The 11,779-nt window shown below is 46.0% G+C and overlaps 1 protein-coding gene across 5 annotated transcripts in view; it reads left to right on the top strand.

Annotated features, from left to right (window-relative positions):
- Positions 1 to 264: 264 nt before the first annotated feature.
- The window catches only part of JAK1 (Janus kinase 1), a 104,837-nt gene continuing 93,322 nt past the window's right edge, over positions 265 to 11,779 (top strand). For 2 of the 5 annotated variants that reach the window (XM_044430071.1, XM_044430069.1), the window contains exon 1: positions 266 to 538. Coding sequence is in view for 1 of the 5 variants with exons in the window: in XM_044430067.1 (XP_044286002.1) it covers positions 530 to 538 (9 nt within the window). In the remaining 4 variants the exon portion in view is untranslated. Of the gene's footprint in view, positions 539 to 11,779 lie in introns of all 5 variants that reach the window. The other 3 variants (XM_044430067.1, XM_044430068.1, XM_044430072.1) reach the window with 2 other exon arrangements.

Below are 11,779 nucleotides of genomic sequence, written 5' to 3'. Positions count from 1 at the left end.
ATATCGTTTACATTTAAACGTTATTAAGCATTATATGTGTAATGCCCCACCAGAACATGATACAAAAAGAAAAAAGACAGTTGACACCATTTTCCCTAGCAGCTTAGCCTGTCGGAGGAGCGTCGCATCACTTTAAGTACTAAGGATGTACGAGAACCCTCAAGCGCTCGAAAGTGTCGTCAAGGCCTACAAAACTTCACCATCAATGCGCCTGTTCCGAGCAATTCTAGGCGCATGCGTACAAGGCTCATGTCGTGGCTTTCTCGCCCAGTCTTCGGCAGGCGTAGGCAAGCGTGTGGCTCGGGCGGTGCTCTTGCTTGCGAGGCTGTCCGCGTCCTGCGTGGACGGCGAGAGACGTTTGGGGTTTGAGGCCGGAACTGGGGACTAGAAGAAACGCTCTGTCGCGGCTCTCAACTTTTTCGTCGACTGGAGAGGCGACTATGAGGGAAGGGAGTGAGTGAGAGAGAGCGAAAGAGAGTGAGCGAGCCAGCGGGGTAGGCGCAACCCGTTCCTCTTCGGAGAAGCGTCCATGGAGGCGGTGAGTGTGCGGGCGTCGATAGCAAAGAAGTAATGGCCCTTTTCTCCCTTCCGTGGGGGTTATTTAAAAAGGGGAGAGCAGGAGGGAATGGGAGGGGAGCTAAAGTGAAAGATGGGGTTAGGATGGATGGGATTTCCTGGGAGCGGGAATCCCTAAGCCCTCCCCTCCTCCTATGGCAAGGCGGGCGTGCACCCCCAAGAGTCTCTGCGCCGGTGGGGAAGCGACAGTTCGATACGGGGAGGGGAGGGCTAGGCTAGGTCAGGTGACTGGTGGACTCGGGGCAGGGGATGCGCGCTTGAGATGAGAGCCTTCCTGCCCCTACCGGATTAGGGGTTAGCAAATGAAAAAAGAACCCGCTTCCTCCCTTGTTGCCTACACGGTCGGCTCGCGAGTGCAAATTCTCATTGCACTTTGGATATAAACAGCCCGACCAGAGCGGGTATGGCTGACATCCTGTTTATAATCGTAACCGGGGCTGCTTGTGTTCTTCAGAGATCTTGGTCTCACTCTCTGCTCTCTCCCCGCTTCCTTTTTCTTGTCACTTCTGCCTGCCTGACTTTCTTGGTACAAGTTTGTTTTTGTCTCAGTTCGGAGATCACCAAATGGAGTAAATGACCCAACATGAAGATTCAAGTTCCTTGTAACAATTGCTAATTCTTATGCTTTTGTTTGTTGTAGCAATCTTCAGGGAAAGGGATCAAGTACAATAGTGATATTGATTATTGACTGAATGGTTCCTGTTAAATGTTGTCACATTAGGAAGTTTCTTGTTCTTTGCAGATGTGTGTGTAGAGCGGGACGGGGAGAAGAGTAGTAATTCTAGGACAAAAATGGGACTGGTCTTGGAAGAAAGAGGAACTGATATATACACAATTGGCAGTGTTGCACAAGGGCAGATGAGCTCTTTGGTGTTGTAGAAAAGAAGCCATGTAGTACTAAGTAAAATATATGACTTTTCTGTGTACGTTATCAATTTATTTATAAATTTTGGTTTATGGATTACTTAGGTAGTAATATGTTACAGAACAATCTATTGCAAACATATTACAGTTGTGTAAAGTGGATTGCATCAGCCAAAAATAAAATGTTGATATTGGTTAAAATGAAGTAGAATTATATGTGACTAACAAACAAGGTGTTACAATAATAACACAACAGGGTAAATTCTGATTCTATATGACAGTGTAGCCATCTTTATAAAGTTACTATTTAGTGTCATTTATTAGTATAAAGAACAATGTCATTTATTAGTATAAAGAACAATTATTGAATTTAACAAAACTGAGCAATACCATTTTGTGCAACTGAAAGATGAATTTGAGTTAATCTGTTCTGGTTGTTCACATTACTCATGGTTTTAGGTTTTTACCTTTTTTGTGGGATGGGTTTTAGGGACCTAAAAGATCCAAATTCAGGTGTCCACGAAGTGTCACTTGGCATTTAAGGTATCTCTGAACTTGCATAGGTAACCTAAACTTTCATAGGTTGTATTGTTCACTCAGTTGCCCAGTTTGCATGACACACAGGAGGTTAATAAGCTGCTGGGGTTTATAAGCTACCTGTATACCATCTGATTTCCCTAATGACCCTTCTTGGTGTGGCTCCTCACCAGCTGAATTGACCAGAAAAAGAGGCAACAACCTGGCTTCTTTCTCCAGCTCTTGTGTGTGTTACATGTGTGCCGGGAAATTTGCCTAAATGTTCCCACAGTGCACAGCTTGCTGTGTCACCTGAAAGCAGTAAGTGCACAGTGGGGAACCTTTACTGTGCATGTGTCCATGTTAGGAGAACATACCATACTGAACAGAGTATGTTCAGTATGAATAGGGGTAGGGAAAAGAATCCAGCATTGCTTTTTTTCTAGCTGTTCATATGTACCCAGGCTATTATGTAGAAACCTGATGAGAGAGGGTGGAAGACAAACCACCCCAAACCCATGATTTGTTCTTAACCATCCCAGCCACCCACATTCACCAGGCTTACATGTAACAACAAGCTGCACCCCACACGGATAATTAGGAAAATGGGCAGTCGCCACCTGGCATGTGTAGGGGTGATCAATAAGCCGCTGAGGCTTATCAGCAACCCATATGTGGAACAATGTAGTGAAGAAGACTATGGGTGCATTTGCACATAAAGGTAAACCATGCTCTATGATAGCTGCACAGCTTGGTATCTTACTTTGGGGCCAGGGTTCAGACAGGCACCTGTTTTCCATGGATGAGTGACTTCCACCCTCCCTTATCTTTCCTCCTTATGGTGGTTGGTATTATATAAGCCCCATGGCTGAAAATCAACCCCATGGTTTATTGCTATTTCCTGCCTCACTTGCCTCTCCCTTATTGGTCCACATTCTTCCCTGGTGTGGCCCTAGCCATCCTGGCACACAGAGGGCCTCAGGGTGGACACTCATGTCGAGGACTGAGGAGGTGTGACCTACTGGGAAGAGCTTATGTGAGCATCTGCCCGGGAAAGTTCTCCAGATTGTTGCAAGAAATATGTTTGCCTCACAGCTTCGATGTGATGGTGGGAGACCAAGGATCTTATTGACAGTCCTAAAGAATGTCACAGACAAAATAGAAGCAGCGGAGATGATGGAAGAGCGGGAGACATGAGCTTTTCGGGGTATTTGTCCTGATGGTGATGCCGATGCACAGCCCTTATGAGCCTCATGTGTATGGGAGCCTTCACATGAGGAGATTGCTGGCTAACTGAAGAGCACAAACAAGCTGCAGTTTCAAAGTGCTGCTCTAGTAAAGTGAAGTGACTAGCCCAAAAGTACCAAGCATGGCTGTATCTGTGGCTGCTGCTGCAGGAGGTGGCATGCAGTGATGCCCCACTGCCAGTGAGATTTCATCACTGTGACTAGGCATCTGAAAGCTGCATCCTGACAAGGCAGAAAGACAGCATAGAACAGGCAATCAGAGCACTGCTCCAGTAGCTCAACACTTACTAGGCAGATTTGGTCAGTGACGAATGCAGGCAGGAGGATCCCTTGGTGCTGAAACCACTCCTGCTGCAGAACTCAATGCTAAAGGCTTGGAAACCCCACAGGAAAGCAGGCCAAGGTGAAGCATGGACACCTTACAATAAGCTATTTCTATGGCATGCTACACTTCACCATGGATGCTGGGTTCAGTTGTAATGACAAGCCATGCTCCCATAGTTTCCACCACAGCTTGTTATTTACATGTGAACCTGCTGCATATGTAATATCAGTTTGCTCAGCAGAGATCAGGTTCACATGATTTCAGAGGAAGAAATACCCATAGGGTTCCACTGTTCCCCTTTATGTGTGAGTCAGGTTTTGGGAGTATTTGCATAATTATACTCAGCAGCATGGCTATAGGTGTACCCAGGTGGCTTATTGTCATGGGTAACAAAGCATCCTCCGCCTATCATAGGCAACATCCCATATGTTTTGAATGGCAACAAGCAGAGGGGACCGGAAATCAAGTGGTTTTTCCGCCCTCTGTGATTGTGTGAACTGGAAGTGTTGACTGGCTGTCATGGTTTTAAAAAGATTTGTATCTTAAGCTTTTTGCTCACTTTTATTTTATTATTTATGAGAATTCAAATCCTACCTTTCTTTTAAAGAACTCAAATTGGTTTACATCATTCTCTTCTAGCTCTCTCTCTCTCTTTCATCCCCATTATAACCCTATGTCATAGGTTGGGCTGAGAGTCTGGGACTGCTCCAAAGTCACCCAGTTGGCTTCATGACTGAGTGGGGCCTAGAACCTAGATCACCTGAGTCCCAGGCCTGAGCTGTTAACCACTACACCACAAGTGTAAACATTTCAGAGTGCAATCTTTTGCATGTTTAGACAAAAAAAGTTCTACAACATCTAGTATCATTCCAAGCAGCCATGCTGACCAGGGCATACTGAAAATCATGGGATTTCTTCTGTCTAAATGCATAGAATTGTTCCCTAAAACATTGATACCTGCCCCTGAGTCTCTGGAGGTGGTGGGTGAATCAAGAATCCAAATAAATGGTGGTTTCCCTAAGCCACTGTATTTCTGAAGGTAATATGATTCATGGAGGGCAAGAAACTTCTTTTCTTTTTTAATGTTAAAGTACAAAATATTGGGTGAAGAAAATTATGCAGTAACTGTTGGAATTTGATAACTGATAATACAACTGAAAGGAAGTGTAGGGTTCTTCCTAGAAAAATGTGTGTACAATTGTAGCCTATGACTACAGTTTTAATAAGTATGTACAGTAGAACTCTGTGGGTCTTCTTTCCCGTTCATACTTAGAATTGGCTGTAACAGTATTGTCTCTTAATACTGTGGATGACAGCCATGATGTGAATTTTGTGAGTTGCCTAGCTATGGAAGTGTATGTGTAACTTATATCCAATTGAAAAATGAATACCAATTTAATTGTATATGACTTGCAAATGGAACTTACAGATACTCATTTTTCTCACATGCATTTTCTTATATTTGAAAAGAACAGGAAATAATGCCAGCAGCTGAGGCTGTTGTTAGTGGCATTATATTGCAGTCTTGTGTATTTAGAAGCAAGCCTCATTGGGTTTAGTGGGTTTACTGCCAGGTAAACTGGCATTGGATTTTTGTTTTGGTAGAGTTTTGTTTTGTTTCTTGTGTTTTTCTTCTACTGGACCTTAGTCTACATTATTTGGATTAGCATGTGAGGTATTTTATGTAATGCCTTCTACTTTAAGGTGAAGGATACTTATTTTATTTCAGATATTTATAACTTGCCTTTCAGGGTGTGCTGTCTTCAGCAGACAACATTATAGAATACAAAACAAGGGTAATTTGCAAAATGCAGCCAACAGCAAGTAAAAAAAATTAAAATATGAAATGCACACTAAAGTAAATGTGGCCTCATATTTTCTTTATCTCCCTGTGGGGGGAGTTCCAAAGGAATAAGAAAACCATATTTTTAATTTCCACCAGACTAATGACTCTTGCTGATGGGCCAGATAATAGATTTTTTGCAGATTATAAAGCTTTGGGAGGCTCATGCAGATGTAATGTTCCTTCAGATACTTGGTGGCAAACTATTTAGGACTTTAAAGATCGAATCCAAAACCTTGAATTGTACCTGGAAACAATTGGAAGCCAAAGCAAATCATGTAATTATTTTGTATCATTTGAGTGTCTTGTTTCCAGAAGTATTCTAGTTGTTGCATTCTGCACCGCATGCAACTTCGAAACCAGGTATCATTTTGGACTTTATGGATCAATTGGACATTTTGGAATTTGAGAAGCTGTTCTGGCAGCAGTGCAAAATGTCCATTTAAGTGGATTGCCTCTGTGATGTCTACTTTTTTAGATGTTAGACTGCCTTTTATTCAGCAAAAACTTTATATCTGTTGGAGAACATAACATCTCTTTCGTAAGGGATTGGCTGATTCAGCTAAATGCTGGTAGTGCAATATAGCTAATGCTTGCTTTAAGTAAGTGTTTTGGCAGTGTCCAGTTGTTGCTTCCTTTTTGGAGGAGATTGTTCTATCCCCACTTATATTGCTTTACAGTAATCAAACAGTAGGCTCTTGATCATTCCAAGGAATTCCATTGGTTGACATTATATGAATCAGTGGTGTTGTAGTAATAAGCAAGTGCATTTTTCTGACCTCACAACTATAGATTAGGTACTCAAATGATTTCTAATCTTTGTTTAGCTATATATACTTTGAATCTTGGCCATCTAACTGCCAATTTTGCTGTTACAATCACACTAATATGATGCAATGAGGATATTGTAAGAAGAGACTTAGTCACTCCTTGATTCCAGTAGACCTAGACCTATTCCAGGAGTAGACCTACCAACCAATTTTGTGGGACCAGTTGTACATTTGGGAATTTGAGAAGCTGATCTTGCAGCACTGCAAAATTAGGCAACAAATGTCTTCTGGGCAGCCATCTGGATCAAGAAACCAAGAGCAGACCGTTCAAGTTGGCACATTGGCTAAGGGTAGAGGCAACTTACTCAAACCTGACTAGTTAATCTATTATGACAGTGGAGCATCATAGACCTCCCCACCTATAGATCATCCTGCATCCCCATGTAGAAGATTAAAAATACAGTGTGTTGGGTCAGATATAATTTAATATATGTCTATTACTGTAATGGCAGTCTTGAAGTCAAGAGAACTGCACCAAATAAGGCATGTAAGTCTTGAAGTCCTCAGCTGAAATTACTTTTGTCAGTTCAGACAGGGAGATAGGTAGTGGGGCAAATGGTACACTGTCCTGCATAAGGTACAGAAAGTCACAACTAGTTGTTTCCTGAATGGGGCATCTGCTTAGGTAGATGAAATCTTCATAGACTACAACTACCGCTCTCCCCGTATCTCAAACTATGATTGGTATTGCTCTCCATTCCTTGAAGGACACATATGAGAGGGTTTTATGCCATCTCCTTTAACTAACCAAGACTTGGTCATGAACATTCATGTCAGCTTTCTCTTCCTTGACCAGATCACAGTTGGTCGCTCTCTTTTCTCCAACTGACTGTTTATCATTAGCACTTTAAGATTTGGAAGGACTGCAGAAAGGCTATTGCAATTTATTCTTGCAGGCCAGAAGATGAAATAGTACACAGGTATCAAGATCACCATCTCTGCTCCAATGAACTACTTGTATGGTGGCTCCTGCCTCCCCAACATTCCCCTCAGATACTTCATATCCCATCAAACTCATGCTGGACTTCAAAGGCACCAAGAGTAAATTAATTAAAGATCCAATCCAGGATATTCAAGCAACTTAAAATCATAGTAGAGTTGATAGGGTCCATGAATGCTATCAAGTCCAACCCCCTGCTGTTGCAGGACACCAGTTTACACCACCCCACTCAGATGGCTGTCCAGGTTCTTTTTTAATGTCTCCAGTGTGGGAGAGCCCACCACCTCTCTAGGCAGCTGGTTCCACTGTTGCATTGGTCTGACATAGAGGAAGCTTTTTCTGATGTCCAGCCTGAATCTGAGTTGTCGCAACTTGAATTGATAATTCCATGTCCTACATTCTGGCATTAGCAAGAAGAGATCTTGACCTTCCTCTTTGTGACACCCTTTGAGGTACTTATAGAGGGATATCATGTCCCCACTCAGTCTTCTCTTCTCAAGGCTGAACATGTCCAGTTCCCTCAGTCTCTCCTCACAGGGCAGCATTTCCAAACCCTGGATCATTTTTGTCACCCTCCACTGGACCCTTTCTAATTTACCTGCGTTTTTCTTAAATCTTGGTGCCCAGAACTGGACACAGTATTCCAGGTGAGGTCTGACTAGTGAGGAGTATAGAGGAACTACTACTTCTTGTGATTTGGAAGTAATACTTCTATTAATTCATCCCAAAATAGCATTTGCCCTTTGGGCGGCTGCATTGAATTGTTGGCTCATGCTTAGCCTATTGTCCACACTTATTCCAAGATCTTTTTCATGTTCAGTTCTGTGGAACCACATATTCCCCATCTTGATGATGTGTTGATGCCTTTATTTTTTTTTCCTGGGTGGAGGGCTTGGCACCTGCTCCTCCTGAATCTCATTCTTTTGCTTTCAGCCCAGCGTTCAAGTTTATCAAAGTTGTCTTTGATCTTCATTCTGTTTTCTAGGGTGTTGTACTTCCTTATCAAAATCATTAATAAAGATGTTGAAGAGCACTGGGCCCAGAACTGAACCCAGCAGCACCCACTAATTACCTCCATCCAATTTGAGAAGGTGCCATTGATGAGCACTCTTTGTGTCCGATTTAGCAGTCAATTTTGGATTCACCTAATAGTTTTTCCATCTAGTCCAGTTTTTGCTAATTTTCTTATTTATTTCTTATTTATTTAAAACATTTCTATGCCACCCCCATCACAACAAAGCCTTGGGGAGGCTCACAACATTCATAAAAAGATACAATTAATAATTTAAAAACTGGTACCATCTCTGCTATATATATTAAAATCTATAAATACAATAATAATAAATTAACAGTTAAAATAACGTTTAAAGAAAAAGGTCTTCACCTGGCGCCGAAAAGGAAATAATGATGGCGCCAGGCAGACCTCTCTGGGGAGCGCATTCCATAGGTGGGGCGCCACCGCAGAGAAGGCCCTCCTCTGGGTACTCACCCTCCTAATATCATTCACGGAGGGTTCCCGGAGAAGGGCATCTGCTGCCGATCGTAGGGGGCGGGAGGGCATATATGGACGCAGACGTTCCTTTAGATAACCAGGTCCCAAGCCGTTAAGGGCTTTATAGGTCATAACCAACACCTTGAATTGGGCCCAGACTTCAACAGGGAGCCAGTGAAGCTGATGGAGAACTGGGGTTATATGAGAACAATGCCCAGTCCCCGTCAGCAACCTGACAGCTCTATTTTGCACCAATTGAAGTATCCGGACCGTCTTCAAGGGTAGCCCCATGTAGAGAGCGTTACAGAAGTCTAGTTGAGAAGTTACCAACGCGTGGGTCACTGTCACCAGGCAATCGTTCTCCAGGAAGGGACACAGCTGATGGATCAGCTGAAGCTGAAGGAAGGCGCTCCTCGCCACCGCCATCACCTGAGCTTCTAATGACAGCTCAGGGTCGAGGAGCACTGAGGGAACCCTGTCCCTCAGAGGGAGTGCAGCCCCATTTAGGACAAGGCCCAAGTCCGAGCCACCCACCAACAGGACCTCTGTCTTGTCTGGATTGAGCTTCAATTTATTGGCCCTCATCCTGCCCATTACCTCGGCCAGGCACCGGTTCAGTACAGCCACTGCCTCACCTGGATTGGTGGAAAACGAGAGGTAGAGTTGGGTATCATCAGTGTACTGATGATTCCGCAGCCCACACCTGATGACCTCTCCCAGCGGTTTCATGTAGATGTTGAATAGCAAGGGGGACAAAATGGACCCCTGCGGAACTCCGTGGCATAACTGCCATGGCACAGAGCCGTAGTCCCCCAGCACCACCTTCTGGAATCGGCCATTGAGATAGGAGCAGAACCACCGCAAAGTGGTGCCTCCACCTCCCAATCCCGCTAGCCTATCCAGAAGGATACCATGGTTGATGGTATCGAAAGCCTCTGAGAGGTCCAGGAGAACCAACAGGGATGCACTCCCCCTGTTTCTCTCCCTGCACAGGTCATCGTACAGGGCGACCAAGGCAGATTCAGTACTGTACCCGGGTCTGAGGCCGGACTGAAATGGGTCCAGATAATCAGTTTCATCCAAGAATGCCTGGAGTTGTCCCGCCACCACCTGCTCTAGCACCTTGCCCACGAACGGGGTGTTGGCCACCGGTCTATACTTGGCGACCACCTCTGGATCCAGGGATGCCTTCTTTAGGACTGGCCGGACTATCACCTCCTTTAAAGGGGCAGGTACCTGGCCATCTCTTAAAGAGGCGTTGACCACCTCCAGGATCCAGGTCACAATCCCGTCCTTGGCATTCTTGAGTAGCCAAGATGGGCAAGGGTCTAGTAAGCAGGTGGTAGGATGTACTTGTCCAAGCACCTTGTCCACATCAGGCCGCAACAACTGAAATTCATCCATCAGTTGAGGACTTGACGGTGTCATTGGTACCTCCCCAATAGAATCTGATTCAATAGTAGAGCCCAGCTCATGACGAATCTGAGTGATTTTCTCTCTGAAATGCTTGGCGAAGTCGTCATAGCGGGCCTTTGAGGGTGGCACCAGATCTCTCTTTGGGCCCAGATTTACCAGACCCTGCACCACCTGAAAGACCTCCGCCAGACGGCATTGTGAGGAGGCAATGGAAGCGGAGAAGAATGTCTTCTTCGCCACCCTCACCACCACAGCATAGGCCCGATAGTGGGCTCTTAAGTGTGTTCGGTCAGATTCATCCCATGATCTCCTCCACCTACGCTCTAGACGTCTCCCAACCCGCTTCATCGCCCGTAATTCAGGTGTGTACCAAGGAGATGAACGGGCTCTGCCAGGTGGGAGAGGACACTTAGGAGCGATCGTGTCAGTAGCCCTGGTCATCTCCCCATTCTATAGTTTAACCAAGGCATCGACAGGAGCACCAGCCTTATCAACCAGAAATTCCCCCAAAGCCTTCAGGAATCCATCAGGATCCATCCGACTCCGGGGGTGGACCAGCACAGTCAGGTCTGCACCCTTACAGAGTGAAAGGCCGCTCTCGAGCTCAAACCTCACGAGGAAGTGATCTGACCATGACACAGGCGTCAAACATAAGTTCCTCACCCTTAGATCACCTTCTTCCTGCCCTGTCGAGAAAACCAGGTCCAGGGTGTGTCCACGTTCATGGGTCAGGCCATTGACGTGTTGAGACAGCCCCATGGCCGTCATGGAGGCCATGAAGTCCTGAGCCGCCCCGATCAGAACTGTCTCGGCATGGAGGTTGAAGTCCCCCAGGACCAACATCCTGGAAATCCTCAACACCAGGTCCGAGACGATCTCTGTCAGCTCAGGCAGGGAGTCTGTTGGGCAGAAGGGTGCATGGTACACAAGCAGAATCCCCAGTCTGTCTGGGTCGCCCAACACCAAGTGGAGGCACTCCAGACCCGGCCTCGAGAGGACAGGAAGCCCCGAAAGGGAAATAGAAGCTCGATAAACCAGAGCGACCCCCCTCCCCTCCCCTCCAGCGTGGTTGGTGCTGGACCAGGTACCCGGGCGGGCACAGTTGTGAGAGGGTAACATCTCCCCCCTCCCCCGCCCAGGTCTCTGTGATACAGGCCAGGTCGGCCCTCTCATCCACGATCAAATCGTGGATGAGCGTTGCTTTATTTTGGACTGACCTGGCATTAAGCAACAGCACCGTCAGGCCCGGGGGGCGGTTGACAGGGCTACCTGGAACCCTCCTGCTGGGGGAATAACCAGAAGGAGGAACAGGTGTTAACCATCTGTCCCTCTTTCTATGCGGACCCGTTAAACCCCCAACGCCATAACGTCCATTGCCCATGACCACCCCAATGGTGGCGCCGACACGCTCCCCAGGTGACAACATACTACACTGTAGCACGAGATGAACCACTAAAAACAACTAAAACAATTAAAATGGTTAAAACAGTTAAAAGCACACCCACCTTAACCTCCCGCCAACCAACAACCAAACAGCCCAAACCCAGACCGGAGCCCCTGGCCAGCCCAGCCCCTACTCGGCCCCGAATGGTCCCTAATGGCATCACCGCCCTTAGGCCGTCACCCTTCAGCCGCCGGCGCTTTGCAGGCTGCAGGGCCCCTCCCCCGCACCCCTCCTGTCCCGGCACGTCTCCCACTCACGCCGAGGGTGGGGGCAGAGCAGGGTCCTG

The sequence above is a fragment of the Varanus komodoensis genome, unplaced genomic scaffold (assembly GCF_004798865.1).
Source record: "Varanus komodoensis strain SLA01 unplaced genomic scaffold, ASM479886v1 scaffold20_1, whole genome shotgun sequence".
Lineage (NCBI taxonomy): Eukaryota > Metazoa > Chordata > Lepidosauria > Squamata > Varanidae > Varanus > Varanus komodoensis.
Note: the sequence above shows the minus strand (reverse complement) of the source record. Positions and strands in the feature narration are given on the sequence as shown.